At 39.7% G+C, this 23,445-nt stretch overlaps 2 protein-coding genes across 2 annotated transcripts; both read left to right on the top strand.

The window, feature by feature from the left end:
• Nucleotides 1-1,281: 1,281 nt before the first annotated feature.
• Nucleotides 1,282-5,218, top strand: LOC146713085 (coxsackievirus and adenovirus receptor-like). The gene is made up of 3 exons (XM_085452458.1): nucleotides 1,282-1,524; nucleotides 2,732-3,112; nucleotides 3,351-5,218. The coding sequence occupies exons 1-3, from the start codon at nucleotides 1,464-1,466 to the stop codon at nucleotides 3,488-3,490; spliced, it is 582 nt and encodes a 193-aa protein (XP_085308584.1). The 5' UTR covers nucleotides 1,282-1,463; the 3' UTR covers nucleotides 3,491-5,218.
• A 4,633-nt stretch (nucleotides 5,219-9,851) lies between these two features.
• LOC146713084 (Fc receptor-like protein 5) lies at nucleotides 9,852-15,485 on the top strand. The gene is made up of 7 exons (XM_085452359.1): nucleotides 9,852-9,955; nucleotides 10,778-10,813; nucleotides 10,993-11,259; nucleotides 11,339-11,584; nucleotides 11,671-11,841; nucleotides 11,996-12,070; nucleotides 13,974-15,485. Exons 1-7 carry the CDS (start codon nucleotides 9,925-9,927, stop codon nucleotides 14,015-14,017), a joined length of 870 nt encoding a protein of 289 aa, XP_085308485.1. The 5' UTR covers nucleotides 9,852-9,924; the 3' UTR covers nucleotides 14,018-15,485.
• The last annotated feature ends 7,960 nt before the right edge of the window (nucleotides 15,486-23,445 follow it).

Genomic DNA, 23,445 nt, shown 5'->3' with positions numbered 1-23,445 from the left:
TAGGGAACCACCCCCCACCCTCCACCTCATGATGCTTAATTGACGTAATCAACTTTAATTTGATGCAGGTTGGAAAAAAAATGCACAGAAATAAATTATTTTTCAAGAATAATTAAATAGATTCAACATCTTTCTTCAACAGAATTGCAGACTGCACAGATGGTATCTTCCCAAAGGAAAAAGTACTATAGCTTACTAGGGTATATATATTAGACTTAATAGTTACTATATACAGCAATGGACTTCTTTACATCTTACATCAGATTAAAACTTTGGGTGTAAGATTCAGATAATTATTTATTAAAAGCTCGACATTTTAAATGAGAATAAGAAAGAAAAGTATGTCTTTGTGCCCCCTTTTCCCTGTTAATGCCCTATCGGCCCCCCTGGCTAAACTTTGCTAGATCCGCCCCTGCACAGTTACCAGCCGTCAGCTACGTAGAAAAGGATCCTGGTGTAGAAAGTAATATTAAATAAATTGTAACAACAGCTTATCAAGCTTAAACGTGCTGCTGTTGTTCAGCCGCTGGTTTCCTCTTTCTGGTGCAAAGTGGACCAAAAACAAACTAGAGACACGGACTCGCGACAGAAAAGCCGATCAGCTGATCATTAAGCAGTTTCACGATTGAATTAGCAGTAGGAGAGGGAGGGAGAGAGAGAGAAGAGGCAGTTGCTCCATATATCGGTTGTTAAGCTTAACGTGGGAATTCAGAGATGAACTTACACACTTGCTTTACTTCTCTCTGGGATCACTTCCTCGGAGATGAAATGCCGCTCTATGATGTGAGCACACTGCTCTGACGTGCTACGGTTATGGGCTGTATTAGCAGATTTCTTTTTCTCCATGATGTATTAATCACGTATGTAATCATATCACATTAGTTATAATAATTTCATATTTTCACTTAGTTGTATGCATGTTCACTACAGAGGGGCCTTGTGCTCTACACACAGTGAGACCATTGTATGGAAGACATTAAACGATAGTGAGAGTCAAGGATGAGTTGGACTGAGGGTATAGTTATATATATATATATATATATATATATATATATATATATATATATATATATATATGTATATATATATATATATATATATATTAGGAGAAAAGGAAAAAGAGGTGTGATATACTGTTCGGAATGATTCAATATTTCGCGTGTCTGTTTGAGACATTGCTATTGTTCTAAATAAAGTTTATTACAAAAAGAAAATCACACCTTTTGGTCCTACAGCGCAGCGTAAACACACGTCACTACAACGCGATTTTTTTCTGAGAAAACCAAGGTGTGGAGTTTGAACGGGTAGCTGAAAAACAAATATTTTATCTTTATTTAAACCTTAAATTAAATCTCATGTAGTCAGTTTTAAAACTCTGGTTTTGTTATTAACTGAAAATACCGACAGACTCAAACTTTTAGAACAAACTAAGGGTTAGATCGTCAAAAACAGAAAACACGGAAATGTCTGCGTCGCTCTGCTCGACTTTGCTGTTTGTCGGTGTCTTCGTGTTTGTCTCTGCAGGTGAGGTTTATAAACCAAACGGCGTTTCCCTCTGAGATAAAGAGGAATAAACATCAGTCTGGTTTACATGTTACTTCCCAAACATTTAGTTTCAGAGCGTCTGTTTACATGTAGTTTCATATTGAATCAGTTTGTGTGTAAATGTCATGAGGTTCGAAGAAGTGAATTTACCCGCTTGGTCAGCGGTGCAGTTTCCAGCACAGAGACAAAAAAGTGTAATGTGTTGTAGTTTCAGGAGTCAGCATACAGCCAGAGGCCGATCTACAGAGGTGGAGTGGCATGTGCCACCTTAAAATGATCTCTTACCACCTCTAGTGCCTAGATTATTTTAGGGTGGCACATGCCACCGCAGCAATTTCCTAATGTTGTAAATCTGCTCAACATTTGGCAATAAAGCCCTTTCTGATTCTGATTCTCTGTAGATCTGTCCCAATGTCCCAATGGTTGTATAAAATAAAAAAATGTCAGAATCTTGTTTACATTTCAAGGCATTCTACAGATAATATGTGTAAAGAAATACCTGTATTAAAAAGCTTTTTGTTCAGTGTATACAAACAGCTGTAGCTCCATAAAGGCAGCATGCAGAGACTCACAGTGTCTTATAATGAGAGGCTGCTTTCTCTCACACATTATGTTCACTTTCACTTATTTCACTGTATAAGTGTTTATATACTGTCATCCACAGTAATGTACTCATTTATTCTAGATGCAGCAACCCTTCAACCCTCTGAGTTTCCGACTTAAAATTAAACTAACTTTGACTGTCATACTGTCATAATATAAGATTTGGGAGCTTTAACAAAAAAAGCACTACTCAAATTCTATGCAGCAAAAAATAAGTAAATTTTTATAGGTAAATAAAAATAAAATAACAGCACAATTGACTGTATGAAGACATCTTGTTAATATAGAGTGATGAAGGTTGTAACTGACTTTTGTGTCAGTAGGAATAGATTAAGGTCAGATCTCTGTAGGGGTGGGGTGCAGTGGTACTGTGTGATATTAACAGCATTTACTGTCATAATGATCATGTGTGTACTTTAGCATCAACAAAAGATTTTTTTTTATTCTTTTTTTATGTATATCGTGCACGGATGTACTATAATTTAATATGTGCATACACTCCTCACTCCATCTGGCTGCCAAAGTAGTGATCAGTTGCACTTTGACCTTTAACCTCTCTGCTCTGTGTCGTTTCCTCTTTCAGACCAAAAAATCGTCACAGCTGAGTCTGGACAGAACGTCACTCTGCCATGTCGAGCTCCAAATAACAACATCATCTTAGGTGTAGAGTGGAACAGAGCTGACCTGGAGACACAATATGTGCTTTTTTACCGAGATAACCTGTTTGATCCAGATGAACAGCATCCATCTTTTAAGGACCGGGTGGGTCTGCAGGACAGACAGATGAAGGATGGAGACGTGTCTTTGATTCTGAAGAATGTGACGATTAATGACAATGGAACATACGAGTGTCGTGTCAAGACAGAAAAAAAACGTAGAGAGAATCAATCAAATGTAATCAAAGAACCAATTTTAAATGAAAACGCATTCAGCATCATCACACTGAGAGTTGTTGTTCCTCCAGGTGAGTGAGTAGAGTTGAGTGTGTGTGTGATCAGAGGTGAAGCTGCTTCCTGGTTGTTGATGTTTGTTTCTAAAGATGTTGTTGATGAGACTTTGTAGAAAGCAGCTGGTCTGAGTGATGTGATCAGAGTGCAGTAGATAATGTCTGACAGCAGTTTGAAGAGGAAATGGATTCTGTTCTGTTCTTCACTCATCACCTACCTGACAGCTGACACCTCACACCTGTTTCTCACCTGCAGGTCAGACAGGAGGAGACACACAGGATGGACCTGTTGGACTGATAGTTGGTCTGTCAGTTTCTGCTGTGCTTCTTGTTGCTGCTGTTGGTGGTTTTTTGATCTACAGAAAACATAAACAGCAGAGTCAGGATCCATACTAGCCTCCTGAGTAATTGCAGCATATTTGAAATGTCTTTAGTGTTTTTGATGATGATGATGTTTGGTAAGAGAAGCATCACTACACTACATCAGTAAAATGCAGAATGGAGTTCAACTGCCCAATATGCAAATTTAAAAAAGAAATACAAGCAGGTTGAGAACCAGGAGCTGCTGATCTGTCAGCCTGAGACTGGCAGAGATTTATTAAAACAGACATATTTTTTTAATATCACTGAGACTGAACTTCTAGCTTTTTTTTTTTTAATTCAGTAGGTTAATAGCATAATATGCTGTGTATTATTTGTTTAAAATGTTAAAGCCTACACTGTTTTAGTAAGTGTAAGAATATATTAGGCTTACGGTATTTTGTAAATTTGTAAATAATAATAATACTTAGCAGTAATAGTAGTAGAAAAGTACCCCGCAGCATCTCCACCACTGGTTTTATATTTTGCTAAGAAATTTGGAGTTCTGATCTACAGAAAACATAACAAAAACAACCGAGTCAGGTTTCATTCATATTAAATGGAGCATATTTTTAGATAACAGTGAAGCAAATAATTAGGAGAAAGTAAAACCGCCCAAAGACAAAAGAGATTGAGCTGCTGATCTTTCAGCCTGAGACTGGCAACAATTAAAAAAATAACACAGATATTCTTTAAAATCTGTGGGTTTAGACTCTACATGATGACATCCTGCAAGAATAACATTCATTTTATTCTCTAGGTTAATAAGATAAGATGCTGCCAATTAGATTAAGTTTAAGATTTTACGCCTACAACATTTTACATGTAATTTATTTCAACCTTTGAGCAGGTTTTTGTAAAACTATACATAATAATAATTGTTAGTTTTTAGCAGTAGTAAGATTACACTCTTACATCCTAAACCAAGTTTTATTTCATTATATTTTGCTATGAAAAGTGGAAGTAGGTGCAGCGATATACTGAAACAAGCACACATGTAGAGTTTGTACAGTTCTAATAAGCTGAAAGTCTGTATTTCGTATGACTGCCTTTATTCTTCAGCACAGCCTGAACTCGCTCAGGCAGCTTTCCTGTATTTCAGTAGTCTTCAGGAATAGTTCTCCAGGATATTCAAAGCTTTTCTTTGGATGTTTCTGCCTTTTGTTCTCTGCTAAGATGATCCCACACTCCTTAATTATTGTTGCGCTCTGGGCTCTGGGGAGGCCGATGCATGAGTCATAGTTTTCCACTGTGTGTTTTTCTCTCCAGTTATGCTTTTACTACATGGTCGATGGATATGGTTTAGATTTACTGCAAATGCAGTTTGTTTGGGATCATTGTTATGCTGAGTAATGAATTTAACTTCAGTCAAATTCTTTCTTAATCGTGGATCAAATTCTAATATACTGTAAACTCAGAGATTAAGCGGGTGTTAAAGACAGGGTGATTAGTTTATGTAAAATGTAGTTTGTTGTTCTGGTTTATGTGCTGAAAATGGTTTTATTTGTGTATGTGTTAGACTTGTACATAGTTAAACATATATGGATCAAATAATGTTGAATCCTGGAATGGAAGCAATGAAATTTGAAATAAGGGGGTGGGAACAGGAAAAGTGTAAATTTCATCCTACTCCTTTTCGAGCACACATATTCTGTAGACATAGATATTTACATATTTACATGACAAGTTTCTTTTGTTTCTCTTGTTATTTCAATTATATTTGCATGTATGAAATAAAATGATATCTATCTATAATCTTGTGTTTATTGAATCATAATTCCATCATTCTTAACAAGATCTCCAAAACTACTGCCTGAAATGCAGCTTCAAACCTTGACAGACTCTCCATCCTGTTTTACAAGAGGTGTAGAGATGAATATTTAAACCAAAACTTTCAAATGTGGATTGTGATTAGACTTCAGCACGCAGTAAATGAATCGTCTGAAGGTCCAGATGCATCTCTTGTCCTCTGTCAGGTCTTTGCTGGGTTTGGGGCGATGGTGGCTCAAGAGTTGGGAGTTCGCCTTTAAATGGGAAGGTTGCTGGTTCGAGCCCTGGCTCGGACAGTCTTGGTCGTTGTGTCCTTGGGCAAGACACTTCACCTGTTGCCTACTGGTGGTGGTCAGAGGGCCCGGTGGCGCCAGTGTCCGGCAGCCTCGCCTCTGTCAGTGCGCCCCAGGGTGGCTGTGGCTACAATGTAGCTTGTCATCACCAGTGTGTGTGAATGGGTGGATGACTGGATGTGTAAAGTGCTTTTGGGGTCCTTAGGGACTAGAAAAGCGCTATACAAATACAGACCATTTACCATTTTGTTTCTAGTTCTTAAGGACATGACTTTCAGAAACTGGCCTGCTGCATCTTCTTTTGTCCTCCTCTTGTTCAGTTTCCACAGTAATTTTAAGGACGCACTTCACATGATGCCAAGATATACCAAGTTTTTGGGGATTCAATTGTCTAGTGCAAATATATTACTTTATATCTATGCAACTGTGCTGTTTCTGGAAATAAATTGTGTGTTTTTGTGACTGGTACTAATAACAAAGTGCCCAAGTTGTCTGTTGTGTTTAGACACACACTGGTTCAGCCGTGGAGCTGCTTAAATGATTCATAGGTCACTGTTAAGTGTCTTTGCAAACACAGAAAAAAATATCTTTGAAATTGTTCAAGTAAGAAGAATTGGACTGAAAATGAGTGAAGATTTTTTGTGACAATCAAACAAATTTTCATATAGAGATCAGCTGTTACAGAGTAATTACAGGCACAGAACACAAACACTGTGAAGCTCTGTGGATTATAGACGATGGATCATTAGTTGTATAATGTCCGGGATCAATTTGCTACCTGTAATTAAGTCATTATGAAATCAAACCAGAGAAAGAAATATTTTCTAAGTAGCTGCAGAGTCAGATGTTGCCTCTCTTATTACTAAAGTTTAAACCTTTCATTCTGTTTGTTTCTTTGAATATGTCAAACGTCATTTACATATTGTTTATTTATTTTTTATGTGTGTTTGCTTGTTTATTGTTAATAAAGCTTTGCAAACATCGTTACTAAATATTTTAGTCTTCATTGAATGTCTATGTTGCTTTTTCTGAGCTGTTGAACCTGCGGATGCAGATTTTGTCTGAGCTGGAATCAGACAATAAAGAAAAATAAAATAAAAATAAAACCACTGATTTCTCAGGAAGAGCAAACGTTACCAAGAATAACATTCAAATAATCCTTTAGGTTTTTTGTTCTCAATGAACCTGAAACAAGCCATCCTTAAGATTCGAACACCGAAAAAAAACATCTGATAAATTGCTAAAATATTAGGCGTTGCAAAATCTATCATACTGAGAAGGAAAGGTGAGGAGGTAGGTGTGTTGATATCCAAATCTACCATAAAGTGAAGACTGCATGGAAGTAAATAAAAAGGCTTCACTGAAAGTGAAAGTGGTGAAACCACTCACAAGCCTCAAGAACAGAATGGCTAAATTGGACTTTGCTAAAAAAAAAAAAAAACAGAAAAAAAAACATGAAAAAAGCAAAGTTCTGGAAAGACATTCTTTGAACAGATGAAACCAAGGTCAACCTCTATGATGGTAAGAAAAAGTATGGGGAAGGTGTGAAACAGTTAATGATCCAAAGCAAACCACATCAACTGTAAGACACGGCTGAGGCTGAGGGTTGGGCGTACATGGCTGTCAGTGGCACTGGGACTCTAGTGTTTACTGATGTGACACAGGACAGAAGCAGCTGTATGAATTCTGAGGTGTTCAGAGACATGCTGTCTGCTCAAATCCTTCTAAATCCAGTCACTTCGATTGGGCGGTGTTTCATAATACAGATGGATAATACAGTCAAAGCAACCCAGGAGTTTATTAAAGCAAAGAAGTGGAATATTCTTGAATGTTCAAGTCAGTCACCTTAACCCAACTGAGCGTTTCACTTGTTGAAGACTACATTTCAGACAGAAAGTCACACAAACAAACAGCAACTGAAATTGTACAGTAAAGGTTTGGGAAAGCATTAAAAGGGAGGAAACACAGCATCTGGTGTCATCCAGGAATTCAAGACTTCATTGTCAGCAAAGGATTTTCAACTAAGTATTAGAAATTAACATTTTATTTTAAGTTATTTAATTCGTCCAATTACTTTTGAGATCCTAAAATCAAAGGATTGTGTTCAAAAGTGCTTGATTTCCTCACATTTTTATGCAATCTTTCTGCTAAGCCAAGTGAATTAAAGCTGAAAGTCTGCATTTCAACTTCACCTAAGTTGTACTGTATAAAGAAATTAAGATGGAGGATTGCTGACTGAGTCAAAATTTGCTTTGACGTTTCTGTGAATAAATTCAAGTAATGTTCCTCTCCTAATGCTTTACTCTATGATTGACTCTGTTTTTTAAAAACAACATAAATCTTTTAACTGGGGAAACAAAAAACAAGTCAAACAGTGAAAGAGGATTTTCAGTGTTAGGTTTGACCTTTGACCTTGTGAAAAGACAACATTGAAAGTCCATCCCACTGCCTCAGGTTCATCAGACCATCCCTGCCCTTATGAGTGTTAGTTGGCTTGAAGTTGAGACTTTTAGCTGCTTAAAAATAATTTTAAAAATTAAAAAGGATTAAAAAGAGATAAAAGAAAATTTATGGAAAACACAAAACCCTCACTCACAGGTACATACCTGTACGCCCATCCCCCGGACACCAAGAACCACCAATGCACCAACGATGGAGGGCACAAGCCACCAGCAGGGAGTGTGGTCGGGGGACACAGGCCCCCACACACGGTGGGCCCTGAGATGTTCCCAGACAGGTGGAGTCTAAGACCCGACCTGACACATAGACAAACAGGCACACACAGATACAAACATGCATTCCCACCCTCATGCACACATATACAAATACTCGGCACTCACGCAATGTGGAAACAAACAGAAATGGACACTGTGCACACACTCACACTCCCCAAATATCCTCTATAGCCCAGGTCCAGGTACCTTCGTTCCCAGAGGAGCAATCCGCCCCTAGACCCAGAAGATGTTACATTTTTTCCCTGGGGTGGAGTCAAGCAGACCACCCCTGGTCCTGCAGCAGCAGAGAGGCCAAGCATCCCAGACCACGACCAGACAGCCAACTTTTCCTCCCAGCCCCCCGCCCCGATCATCTACTAGAACAGGTCATCTTGGTGGCTTGGGTGGCTGTAGCTCAGGTGGCAGAGCAGGTCAGCTTGCCATCGCCAGTGTGTGAATGTGTGAATGTGTGTGATGAATGGGTGAATGACTGGATGTAGTTTGAAGCGCTTTGGGGTCCTTAGGGACTAGAAAAGCGCTATACAAATGCAGGCCATTTACCATCTACTAATCACAAGGTTGGTGGTTTGATCCCTGCCTGCTCCAGTCTGTGTGCCTGTATCCTCGGGCAAGATACCAACCCCAAGTTCAGTTCCACCCTTAAATAAAAACCACTGCAGAAAAAAGCACCTAAATGTATGTTGATGACACAAGTTGTATAAAGCAGTCTGAATGCTCAAGTAGAAAACACTATATAAGAACCATTTACTAGAGTTGGTCATTACTCAGAAGTGAAACATTAATGCAGAACTTGAAACAGAAACATATAAAGTCAGGTTACAGCCTGACTGCTCATCACTGCTTCTGTTACCTGTTGAAGTTCAGGGTCTGGCTGCTGGGCTGGGGTACACACTCAGCTTTAATGTCACTCTGGGTTCTTGGCTAGCTTAGCGCTAGCATGTTGTAATTCTCTAATAAGCTGTGAAAGCATCACTGATGATCTGCTTGTATCCATGTTAGTGTTTAAAGTCCAACATCTCCCTCTAGTGGCCAAATATAAACCATGTGTGAGGATGGTGTGAATGTAAATGTGAATCATAGTGTTCCAGTCAGTCATCAGTGTGTCTCTGCACAGCTGTAATTAAAATGTGTTCAGAGGGCCTCAGTGTCTGAATGGTTCCAGTTCAGCTCCATAACAGCAGCGTCCCTGGTTTGATTCCTGTGTTTCAGCTCATATCTGCCTCTCTCACTGAGGGGGACATAACTACATGGACATGGATTTGTTCATCAATCAAACTACAGATCACTGAGAGCAGAGGACATTTGAATTTATTCAATGAACTAATGTCTAGGATGTTTGTGGGCATCATACACATGGATTGTAATCTCACTGGTGAAATTTAGATTATGTTACTACTTTTTTACATGTCCATGTTTAAGTCCTTGTACATAAGTTTAAAAGAACAGAATTGTGATTTATTTTTTTTGTTTCTGAAATAAAAGTGCATTGTTACAATGTACCCTTACATATATGTTTAAATTATTTTATAACGTAATTGTTAAAAAAAGAAAAAAGTGAGTTTCCCACCTCTATCTTTGAACCAATAGAAAGCTGGTGCTCAGAGGAAGAGGGCGGGCTTTACTTGGTGTCAGTGACAGAAATGAAAAAAAGCTCAAATGAGTGAGAAGGACGATGAAGGAAACATCTGTGCTGTGTCTGCTCTGTAAGTAGAATCTCTGTGTTTGTTTGAATTCTTGTACTTTGACTGTCTGCTCTCCTGATAACTGATGATGGAGGAGAAGACATGAAAAACAAATCAGGCTGAATTCAAGTTCAAAACACCACGAGGACCAACTGCAGGTCTGAACTGACTCTTTATCTTTGCTCAGGAGTCGAGGAAACACAGCAGGCAGTGAAAAGATCAAATCATTCACTCATTATATCAACACAGCTGCACAGTGGACACATGACTTTACTGGGTTATTAAATGTAACAGAGTGTCTATAGTCACAGTATAAACAGTGCACATACATATAATAAACCACCCATTATGTTCATATCTCAGGTACAATGATGATGTTCATTGGTCTGTTTGAAACGAGACATGTTTAGTTAACCAAAAGATTTCAATAAACACTGTTTTTTTAATCTCATTATTAACTCCATTAGTAAAAAATTCCACACAAAAATTAGTGCAGTGGTTTGTCTCTCACGATCATGGTTCAGTCAGGATATATCAGTAGTTTCTCGTAAGAAATGTACAATTAAAACAATGTATATTGAAATGACTTGCACATAAAATATATTTATTTTTCATGATGTTGATTTTTTAATATATTTTGTATAACATTTTATTTTTTTGGAAGAGTTATAGTTGCCAGCTTTGCACTTGTCTCTCAATTAGAAAATTGATTTATTGTGTGAAAATATTAAGTCTTTTTTAATAGAACGGAGGGCAAGATTGGTTGCAGTGGTTTGTCAGCTGTTTGTGTGGAGTTGTTCTTTATGTTCACCTCAAATCAACCTGAGTGTCATTTCTCTTTAGTCCTGATCTCACTGCTGAGCTGCACAACAAACCAAGGTCAGTAACCTTCTTCTGTCACAGTTTAAACCTGAGAAATGCTCACTGATATGACCTGATTGGGTTCATGTTTCACAATGGAGCTCATTAAAACTGATGAGATAAATGATAAAGCACAGCTCACTTTTCGTACTTGTGTCATGTCTAACATATCTTTTTTTTTTTTTTAACCCTCACAGCTCGTCTGACTGTGAGTCCCAGCAGCTCTCAGATCTTTAAAGGAGACTTTGTGTCTCTGAGCTGTGAGGAGGACGACAGCTCTGCTGGATGGACTCTGAGGAGAAAAACAAGCAAACAACAGAGGAGTCAGTGTGGAACAGATGGGTGGGGGAGAATAGCTGGTTCTTCCTGTAATATCAGTATAACAGCACCTCATGACAGTGGAGTTTACTGGTGTGAGTCCAGAGAGGGTCCCATCAGTAACATGGTTAACCTGACAGTCACTGGTAAGCTGAGTGTGTGGAGTTAGTGTTGATGAAGCTGTGTGTAAATGGATGAAATGCTGTAGTTTGTCTCTGTGTTGAGGTGGATCAGTGATCCTGCAGAGTCCTGTCCTCCCTGTGATGGAGGGAGATGACGTCACTCTGCTCTGTAAAACAAAGACCACTCCCTCCAACCTCCCAGCTGCTTTCTATAAAGATGGCTCCCTCATCAGGAAGCAGCCTACAGGTCACATGACCATCCAGCATGTTTCCAGGTCTGATGAAGGCCTCTACAAGTGTGACATCAGCGGTCATGGAGAGTCTCCATCCAGCTGGATCACTGTCACAGGTGACACACTCACCTGTCTGTGTTTCTGCAGCTTTCAACATTCACAATGTGACGACAACTTAATGACTGTGTTTGCTTTATTTTAGGGGAACACACCACCACACCTCCACCTACATCCACACCTCCTCCTGGTTCCACCCACATCACTCTTCCTCCTGATCTCTCTGTGTTATCATGTGTTGGATCAGTCTGTGTTGTGGTTCTACTGGTGTTACTGGTTCTGTTGGTGAGACGATGTGTTCACAGGAAACCTGAAGGTGAGACCCAGACTTCCTGATCTTTCATGTCTGAGTTTGTTTAGTAGAATAAAGTTCACATTCATTAAGATCAGTAACAACGTTCTTAAATATAATCTCTGTTTAGATATTTAATATATGTTATTCTCCGTTTTCTATGTTTTCCAAGAAGAAGATGGAGAAGATGAGATCATACACAGTACCATCAAAATATCAAATCATCCACAACAGCCAATCAAACCAAGAAGAGGTAGTGTTGCTTTCTCTTTTTGGTGGGCGTCATCACCACTGAATGTGAGGTCAAAGGTCTGTTTGTAAAATGCACCTAGTAAGCAAAAACATGATGATTCCCACAACTCTGCTCCCAAACAGCCAGTCAACAGCTGAAACAGGAAACATGTGACTCTGGCTCTTCATAAGTGTCATCTCACTGTTGTCATAGTGTCATAGTGAATCTAAAGGTCAGTGTAGTTACTGTTCATGTTGCATTACTGTGTTCATCATATAAACCAAGTGGGAGAGTTGGTTTGTTTAATCTGCTGATGAACATGTGACATATTTCACCTCTATGTCGCAGAAGTATCACTTACATATGCAACAGTTATGATTGCTTCATATATGAAATGTATATTTGGTTCAAATGTGACACAACTGCAGTTTTCCTTTAGGCCCAGTTTGACTTTAACTGATGGTGTCGGCTCAGACTCATGTGTGTTGTGACTTTCTGGCCCACAAAACATTATCAGTGTTGTAAGTGAGCTGTAGGTGTCCAAAGCAGCTCTGACTGGACACACATGTGTTTGCTGTCTGAGTTACACATTTGTTTATAGTTTATTGTCTCTGTGGATGTTCTCACCGAGGTGTTCCTGGTTAGTCTTACAATAGTGTTCATGTTGTGAGAACATGTTTGCTTTGTGCTCTGTGGTGAAGAGTGTCAGTCTGCAGTGGAAAACGTGTCAGCTCTGTGGTCGTCCACCTGCATCTTTCTCAGAAACAGCCTCCAGTTCTTTGTGGTCACTCAGTGTTTCTCAGCAGAGGTGTTAAGACGAGAAAAAAACTCAAAAACACAGAACATCATTAAAGTTGTTGTTATTTTAAAGTAATGCATTTTTGTGCAAACTAATAAGAACTAAGATCCACTGAGATCTCACAGAGGCTCAGTGCAGGACAAATTTTCTGGTCTTCATGAGCTAAAAATCATTATTTTTTGTCTTTTTGATGCAAGATTACAAATTATAAAAATGTTTTAGCCTTCTTTAGCTCCTGTGTAATAACATATGAACTGTTGTACCTGCAGTGATTTCAATAGTTTACTCTGCAGACATTTATTCAGCTGTGGTCTACTCAGCAGTGAGAACTGAAGACGTCGGTTATGGACAAACAACCATCAGAACAAGGAGGCCCAGGTACAGCTGCTCTTCAGCCCAGTATTAAGGCAAAATATGTAACAGACATGCTGGTCCTCTGTGTCCATTTCAAAAAAGACAACTGAGCAACTAAGTACCCAGAAATGTACTTTATACATTATTTATTCACTACTGATTTCTGTCCTTTAAATATTTTATCTCCCCCTCGCTGATAGTGCAACGTCTGCTTGCGGGACCAAGTAGTTGTCTTTAAACCACTGAGACAGTCGCTGGGTAGACTCATTGTCCCCAGAAATGACAACCATCACCGTGAGTCAACTGCAAATCTGATGAATGTGTTGCTGGGATGGGAAGAAAGTATGGAGCAGGGTGCTCAGCACAGCTGTAGAGGTCTGAGGTCATACTCTCACCCTCTTTGTGCATCGTGATGGGAAGCCGTCGATACAAAGTCATAATATGTGGCGTCATTTTCACAAAAAAATAAAATTCTCTAATAATAAGACGGAAACTTTGCTTAAATATGAGAGCGAAGCTGGAAGCAGCAAATCATTCATCTTTTAAAATGTGACTTAATGCACTTTCTTAACAAATTGTTGCAGCTCTGTGGGCTCCAGGCTCAGTTCTGTGAACCAAACAGGCACCTAAAGTGTGATTTGTATCTGAACTGGTTCCCAGTAAAGTCTGAACTGGGACTGTGTGTGATGCAGAGAGGTTGGAGGTCTTTATTGAACTGCAAAGCTTGTAATCATGTTTCCTGTTGTTTGAACTGTGTGTGTTTGTGTTCAGACTTTAAACCAGAGCCAGACGTCGTCTACTCTTCACTGAAGTAGTCCACCAGTCCAACCACTGACGTCCAGCTGCTGGTCTCTAACTGGTCCTCCCACCACCTCAGACCAGAGGAGATCGACAAAATGATAAAACATTTGTTATTGTTTTGCATTTTGCAGCAAAATAATTAATGAAATGCATCCAACTCTTACAAAAAACTGCTTTGTTTGTGGTAAGAGTGCAATTCATTGGCATCAGCAGAAACTAGAAGATTTATGATTTCTAAATTCATTATAACGCAACAAAAAACTTTTATTATTATTTTTTTAAATAAACTATGGAAACACTGATTATTTGCTTGTATCCATGTTAATATATGAAGTAAACTAGTGGCCATAGATAAATCATGGGAGAGGATGGATTTAATCTAAGATGTGAATCATAGGCTGTATCCCAATTCAGGGTCTGCAGCCTTAAAGTACGCAGCCTCAACGATCCTCAAGGGCCGCGTACTCAAAGACCGCTAAGGCCGGAAGTGCGAGGCTTGTGTAATGGGACGGTCTAGCCTTTGTTGCGCTGCCCAGGTTGCCTAGCAACCATGATACTAACAGCTGGAAACGTGTCATACAGCTTTGTTTGACAGAAATGAAGGAGAAAATCTTTTGTTCATTTGTTTGTTTGTTTCTACATGAGCTTTGATCATTCTCTGTAGGATTAAGCTCAGCTATTGAACGGCGTATGTTTTAAAGTAAAGGCTTTAAAACCAAGTTAGTACAAACGTCACTAATGTCACATAACTTTGCCGACATGTGGCCAACAGTAATGTTTTAATGTTTTTCGTTATTAAACATTTGCACATTAATAAGTGACATGATATTCAGTACTTACTTAAAGTTTACTCTTCGGCCGCCACTCATCCGCCGTTTTTTCGGCAAAATTATCCACACCCACCGCCGCGCTATGCATTCTGGGATATGTTGGGCCACGAAGTCTACACCGCCACCTCCTTAAAATTCAGGGAAATGAAGGACGCATTTCAAGGCCGCATTTCAAGCAGCCTTCGAATTGGGACAGCCTTCGGCGTGCCGCTGTGACGTAATGGGCCTTGAAATGCATACTTTAAGGCTGCAGACCCTGAATTGGGATACAGCCACTGTGTTCCAGTTGGTCATCATTGTGTCTACACAGCTTTGGTTGTAATGTTACAGTCTGAGACAACACTGGCATCTCATGTTTTCTGACAGTTACATTTTAGACACTGAATCAAATAAATGAAAAAGCAACAACAACATGCATAAAACACCTTTTAGGATGAAGGTAATAGGATATAAAATTTGAATAATAATGATCCAGTTAGTCATCAGTCTCTGCACAGTTCTAATTTTCCAGTTGGAACTCATGGTGGTAGTGTTGTTATCCTGGATCAACACGATTGAAAGTAAAATTCTTTAGAGCTGATTTAAAACCAGTCTACTGACTAATGGAGAGATGTATATCTGTCATGGAAATTTTCTGTAATAAAGTCTGCAACAAGTTGTGGTCAACTTATTTATTACTGCATGCAGGAGAACGGACACACACATCAAAACACCCCAGGTTCGCAGTAATGAGCATTCTAACCTTGGGATGTCACAGCACCCCTTTTATAACGTCGTACAAACTCAACAGCTCTTTGTCCAACCTGGGCTGTTGCTGAACAAAGAAGACTCCCACTATCTTTTCCCAGGCCCTTAATTAATGTTGGGTCTGTGTTTCCACATAACCCGCTAGTTTAGAGACTTATTCATCATGAAGAACACAAGACATAACAGAACAACCAACTCGCTAACGAGGGAGGTTTTGGGTCAGAACCAGCTCTTGGAGCTCACGCTCCTCACCTGACTCCAAACCCAAATCCTTCAAAGGGCAGCTGTCCTCGTAGCCTTTTTATTGACAAACTGTTACAATACACATCACAGCAAAAGCACCTCCCCTCGTAAGACCCCTCTTGGTTACAAAGACAAGGCACTATGGGTGTGTGTGTGTAAGCACCTGTATGCATGTGCAAGAACTTGTGTGTGTGTGTGTGTGAACTCCTGCTCACCAAAAGGGTCATAAAAGCAGGAAGCAACATCAACTTCACAAGGGATGTGTCTGTGATAACTGATGTTCAGTTATGCAATATGCAACTGAACTCTGAGGGTCCACTGAACCTATCGCGTCTGATTAATTCTGAGGTTGTTGCCCATTTCTCTGCGGCCTTTGCTAACTCTGTCTGTTACGATGACATCAGTAATGCACCTCTCTCAGTTGATGGCGTAGTCAACTCTTTTATTTCTACATGCTCTTCTGTTTTGGACACTGTGGCTCCAGTAAAGACTAAATGCTGTAAAACCTCTCGCCAACTCTGGCTAAATGAATCCACCCTCGCTCTTAGACGTGAATGTCGTCGAGCTGAGAGGAGATGGAAAAAAGATCAACTTCAGGTGTCCTTTGACATTCTGCATATGAGCCAGTCTCAATTTCAGAAGGCTGCCAAAATGGCAAAAACTTACTTTTTGTCGAACATCATTGCAACTAATAGTCACAATCCTCGAGTTCTGTTTAAAATCTTTAACTCAGTGGTTAATGCTTGCTCTGATGTTTCGATGGAAGTAAATAATGTTAAGAAATATACTCTAAACACTTCTTCAGTAAAGACTCAGAGAAGAGAAACACAGAGAATTCTTGCTAGCAAGGGCAGCCTCCAGAACTGAGACTTGCACTCAGAGACTGCCCCGGTCTTTATTTATATGGTTCAATGGGTGTGTGTATGTGTGTGTGTGTGTGTGTGTGTGTGTGTGTGTGTGTGTGTGTGTGTGTGTGTGGGGTCCTGCTGATCAAAGGGTCATATAACATGAAAGCACAAAAGGAACATCCTTGGTCAGGAAGAGAGTAGTCTCCCCCTCACCCTAGATGGTTCACCCTAGATAGCACAGTGAGGAAGTCCAGCAGTTCATCTTAAACAAAAGGCACTTAAAGCAAGACAGACATGGCTACGTTAAAACAATGAAACAATAAAACAAGGTACGAGCTCTTTCCCATGCTGACAGGATGTGGGGGTGCATTCCTGGAGTGCACACCAAGCCTTTTTGCAGCCTGCTAGAGATCACACATCCTGTCACTACACAATTGATTATACGCCTCTAAGCATACATGGTTAAATATTTCCTAATACAAATAACTACATGCAGTATTCTACCATATGCGAACTTATATCACTAAAAGATTATACTGACCAATATGTACAATTTTCCATTGACATAAAAAATCAGAAGTAATCAGTAACTAATTACTGATTACTTCCCCCCAAAAGTAATCCTATTACTTTACTGATTACTTATTTTCAAAAGTATTTAGTTACTTAGTTACTTTTTAAAACACAATTTACAACCTGAATAGGTGATAAAGCGATAGATCTTTCAGCCCAATTCTACTGTTTCTGCATAATCCATCATACAAAATGTAATCAAATAAAAAATTATCTATTTAAAACTATTTTTATTAGTTTTAATGTTTTAACTTTATGCATCAAGCAACAATTAAATTATATGCAACATTCTCTGACTGGAAGAACATTTAAACTTATTTTTTGCACATTCCAGCACATAAAATATTTTATTTTATTTTTAGTTTACACTCACTCTTTCAAATAGATGCAAGTAAAACACAGCAGAAAATAAATAAAATCAAAGACTCGGTGGTCCTGTTGCTCTATTGTCACATGTTTAGCAGGAGTGGGGCAGGCGGAGGTTTGCCCTGGTGCAGGTGTGTCGCAGAGGTCACGTCAGTGGAAGAATCTTTGTCTGTGAATTTCACTTTACAGTGGCTGCGTACTGCCCATCTCTCCTGATGAATAACAGCTGATTTGAAAAGATATGTGGAAGACAGTGTTTGTGACTCCAGTGTTTTGGAACACTTTGCAATTCGCGGTCACAAATCAGATATTCCTTGGGGGGAGGGGGGGAGGGTGTTCCTCCTATAATTATTTTACTTGTACATCCCTTGTGTGGGGATATGTGGCATTAGGGGCAGAGATGTAGGTTAGTAGAGGAAGCTACACAGTTTTACAACTGTGTGGTTGTTGGTTCTGATGGTCATGTCATGTGTTTTTTTCACTCTGTTTTTGTTGCTGCTTTTAAGATATAGATAATAAATAAAGTGTTAAAAGTACTGGCCATGGTGAACCAGAGTTGGAAATTACTTCAAATTCCCTCAGTTGGCTTTTTGGTGGTTGGATTGCCACTGATGGTTTAATTATTGAGAGCAATGTTCCAGTTTACCCTCATGATGACTGTGTTGTCTTATTGTTATCGTTTCTTAGATAGAGTTAGATATAAAGTTGTTATGGATGTTTTTATCTGTGGTAAATTAAATTGAAAACTCTAATATCTATCCAATCATAACAATGATACAAAAACAATAATCTAAATAATCCTAAAAAAGCAACAGAAATAGGCTGATTGACTGATGACAGAAACACAATGAGTACTCAAAGTCTAAAGAACTTCTAAAGATAAGCGTCTGGACTTCTTTAAGTTACTTGAAGACGTTTCACCTCTCATCTGAGAAGCTTCTTCAGTTCTAAGGTCAAATGGTGGAGAGTCCCAGATATAAACCTAGTGGTTTGAAAAGGAAAGCTATCACTCAGCGACTGTGATAAGGGTAACTGTAGAGAATGGATGGATGGAAAACAACAATTACACTTGCAACAATGGTGGTCACCACAGATTGGTCAGGAAAAAAAGAAATAAATAAAAGATTATTTCTAAAGTCACTGGAATTATGAAAACTGCTGGACAAATGTTCATGTATTACCATTTTTAATTTGTCTCTATGGTCACACGCAGCGTCGATCGTCCACCAGAGGGTGCTGCTGAACCTGCAGCGTCACAGCATCTCACAGCCGTCAGTACAAGTGTTAAAATCCAACACTGTTCCTGCTTCCCTGTTTATCGATAGTTTGATGACCACAGACAGTTTCTTTTCTTCTATTCACTCACCACCAGGCCAGACAAAGGAAGTGAATATTTAATTGTTCCTCTCAGTCAGACTTCCTCCCCATTAATCTTTTGTTTTTTCATCATGCGTCCTGTTGTCTTTGAAGTCGTATTTCTGTCTCTGTCAGCGACTTAGTGGAATAAACAGGGAAAGAAGCAACCGCTACACTCTGAGGGGTTGGAGGTATGAAATCTGTTTTTTCTCTATAAATCTGACATAAAGTTGACTGTAGTTGCTGATGTTATTTAGGGTTCAACATTTAATCATTTAGTTTCATCCTATAAAGCATAAGATCCCCATATTTGAGGTCTTCGTGTTTTTAGTTTCCACAGTTTGAAGTTTTTATAGTTAACACAATATTGCAGCATGGAGAGAAATCTTAATAAAGAAGCTCCACAGAAAGATTGAGCTTGCCGATTCAACACAAACAGGAAGAGAGATTTTTTTTATTGCATACCTGCTGATGCTACACTGCTTCGAGCATCAATAACAGCATAACAGAACTCACTTATGGTACTGCATTCATTCTATAAAACAATAACTGTCAGTGACTTTGAACCGCAATATAAACACAACATTCAAGATAACAGTTAAAAGTAATGTAACCATAAACAATCAAACAAGAACATCTAAACAGCAGCACATGTCCCAGGGCATGATGGGAGAGAACTAGCTGCTTCCCCAACACGCCACTATATAAATTAACGTGGAAAAAAATAGTAAAAAAAAACAGTTGAACTTTAGTGAATTTCACTAGATTAAATGCAGTTAGTTACTGATGAGTGTTACTTTGTACGGAACACTAAATCCACAAAGTTATTAAAATATAAATAAAAAAAAGAGAAGAATACAGATGCTTTTCAGTTGAATTTGATGTTTCAAACTGTTTGAATTGATGAGGCAGGCTGAGCTGACCACAGCTATGTTCACAGCTAGCTCTAATAAGAAGCTTCGATGTGAAATCTCTTCACAGTCAGACCTTTCATGAACACAGAACAACAAGGAGAGAAAGGTCAGGTTTGTTGTCAGTGGTAATAAATGTACTTTACAGTACACACCACAGGTCATGTCATTGATTTACAGGGTCAATCTGTACCAATGACAAACATACACTACTTAACCAGTTTGACCAGGATGTTCACACACACACACACACACACACACGGACCTTTCTTTCTCTTACACAGAGCTGCTGAAGATCAGAGGATTAATTAAATGATTTAAAGAAATGCATGGATTGTAGAAAAAGTTAGATGATTCTGAGGAAGTCAGGTGGGAGAATGTCAGTGATTAATGACTCTGACAGAAACGTTGTACAGATGAAGGTAAAACAGTATCGGATATAAACACTCTGTGTTTTAAGAAGCTTTTGTTGGAGATTCATTTATAAGAGTCTGAATGCTCGGAAAGCTCCCGGCCCAGACGGTGTGTCTCCTGCCACCCTCAGACACTGTGCAAACGAGCTGGCCCCAGTGTTTTCTGGCATTTTCAACTCCTCACTGCAGGCATGTCATGTGCCTGCCTGCTTCAAGTCCTCTACCATAATCCCTGTCCCCAAGAAACCTAGGATCACTGGACTAAATGACTACAGACCCGTGGCTCTGACATCTGTGGTCATGAAGTCATTTGAGCGCCTAGTTCTCTCCCATCTCAGGACCCTCACGGCCCCCCTCCTGGATCCCCTGCAGTTTGCATACAGAGCCAACAGGTCTGTAGATGACGCCATCAACATGGCCCTACACTTCATCCTGCAGCATCTGGACTCCCCAGGAACCTACGCCAGGATCCTGTTTGCGGACTTTAGCTCTGCCTTCAACACCATCCTTCCAGACCATCTCCGAGGCAAGCTTTCCCAGATGAATGTGCCTGATCCCATCTGCCGGTGGATCACTGACTTCCTGACGGACAGGAAGCAGCATGTGAGACTGGGAAAGAATGTCTCGGACTCCCGGACCATCAGCACCGGCTCCCCTCAGGGCTGTGTTCTTTCTCCTCTGCTCTTCTCCCTGTACACCAACTGCTGCACCTCCACCCACCAGTCTGTCAAGCTAATCAAGTTCGCAGACGACACCACCGTCATTGGGCTCATCTCTGACGGGGATGAGTCTGCCTACAGGAGGGAGGTTGAACGTCTGGTGTCCTGGTGCAGCCACAACAACCTGGTGCTGAATGCCCAGAAGACAGTGGAGATTATTGTGGACTTCAGGAAGCACACAGCCCCACTCCCCCCCATCATCCTGACTGACACCCCCATCACCTCTGTGGACTCATTCCCCTTCCTGGGTACCACCATCACCCAGGACCTGAAGTGGGAGCCCACCATCACCTCCGTCATCAAGAAAGCCCAGCAGAGGATGTACTTCCTGAGGCAGCTGAAGAAATTCAACCTGCCAACACGGACGATGATGCAATTCTACACTGCAATCATCGAGTCCATCCTCACCTCCTCCATCACCGTGTGGTATGTTGGAGCCACTATCAGGGACAAACAGAGACTGCAGCGTGTTGTGCGCTCTGCTGAGAAGGTGATTGGCTGCAGACTCCCATCTCTGCAGGACCTGTACACCTCCAGGACACTGCGGCGTGCAGCTCGGATCTCAGCTGACCCTTCACACCCTGGACACAGTCTGTTTGACCTGCTCCCCTCAGGCAGGAGGCTCCGGTCCATTCGCACCAGAACCTCTCGCCATAAGAACAGTTTCTTCCCCTCTGCTGTTGGACACATGAACAATAACCATATGACGGTCCCCGCCACTAACACATGACCCTACGCTGTGTCACTGCATCATTCCATGTTTGGCACTGATCACCACCTGCACTCACCACCTGCACTCATGTATATATCATGTATATATCTATCTACTTAGCACTTTTAATTCTTATTCTTATTTTTATTTTAATGTCTTTTTTAGCGTAATTTTATGACACTATGTTTGCACTGAAGCACCGCAGCAATTTCCTAATGTTGTAAACCTGCTCAACATTTGGCAATAAAACCCTTTCTGATTCTGATTCTGAATTCTGATTCTGATAAAGTATTTCTAGTTTTGTAGTTTGAGTAAACAATCAGCTTTTTTACTTCTGCTTTCTATTTTTTCATTTAAGGAATCATCTGAAAATATATGTCGTAACATTTGTTTATATGTAGTTTGTGTAATATTAACTATAAATTGTCCTCATTTGTTTTGCACCTAACCATCTTGCAGAGGAAATCACCACCTTTTACTTTTATTCATTAGACTGAGCTGATCTCATAAACTGAGTGGAGTGGGAAGTTGTCTCTGCACATCTACCTGATTTATTGCAACACTTCACTTCTTTATTACTTCTCTGTTTCTTTGTATATGTGGTAGCTGTTTGTCACATGTGTGTACTTAGATTTGGAGAAGATAGGAATGTGGTTGCTAAGGTGTTGCTATGTGCACTGATGTCACACAGGTGAAGGGTGTGTTGTACCAAACAGGATGACACACGGATGTGTGGGTTAGTTTGATCTGTGGCTCTGTGGTACAGAGGCCACTTTATACACAGACTTTAAACTTGTTACATTTTATTGTTTGATTTCTTAACTATTTTTTTTAAACTTTTTTTTTATCAAGTGGAAAAAATCTTCAGTGTGTCCCTTTTTACATACTGAAAAAGCTGATACTGAACTCTGACTTTTTGTTTTTTTATCTTTCAGTGGATAATTTCAATTTTTCCATCCTGATGATCAGAAGAGTGTTGGAGGGTTTCAGAGATCCTTCAGAACAACAGTAAGTGTTTAAAACGACGTCTTTCAGTCTTTTAGATAATCTGACAGGTTGACTGAAGTCTGTGAGCTTCAGTGGATTAACAGATTATTAATATTGATCCAGCTGAACGAGGATTAAAACTTCACTTTACTGGTTACAGATGACTGTCATGTGGAGTTAGTGTGAAGTATTCGATTTACTGGTTTTTATTTTCTTTTTTTATTTTAATTTTCTGGTTTCATCTGTGAAAACACATTATTAAAATTATTATTATTATCATTTAATCTGAAGATCCAAACGATGTCAGACTTTATCTGACACAATATAAAGAAGAAAAAAGAGGAAGTGTACTCAGTTACTCCACTGTACTCTGATTACAGTCATGTGATTTACAGGAAGTGCTGAATCAGCTGCAGGTGGTGGACAAAGTTCTCCAGATCAGCTGTGGTTTTATGGAGGCTCCAGCTAAATGCTGCCTCCTCCATAGTACAATATAGATTTTTACAGTGACGTCATTTTGAAGTCCTTTGGCTGATGATGGTCTTTAGTATGTAGCTGATGATTGATGATGAGAGAGGTGATGTTTGTGTTGTTCTGTGGAGATCATTCTAGAACTGAACCTGTTAAACACTCAGACCTGCTTTAGATTTCACCGCTTTAGTTATGACGCACTTACTTATGATCGTCCTACAGCGCAGCGTAACAGACGTCACTCTAATGCGACTTCCTTAAGATAT

This window comes from Copadichromis virginalis, linkage group LG3 (genome assembly GCF_057382275.1).
Source record: "Copadichromis virginalis isolate Kocher_CV1m ecotype Utaka linkage group LG3, C_Virginalis_male_GT1.1, whole genome shotgun sequence".
NCBI lineage: Eukaryota > Metazoa > Chordata > Actinopteri > Cichliformes > Cichlidae > Copadichromis > Copadichromis virginalis.
The sequence above is the reverse complement of the archived record's forward strand: the minus strand, read 5'-3'. Positions and strand labels throughout refer to the sequence as shown.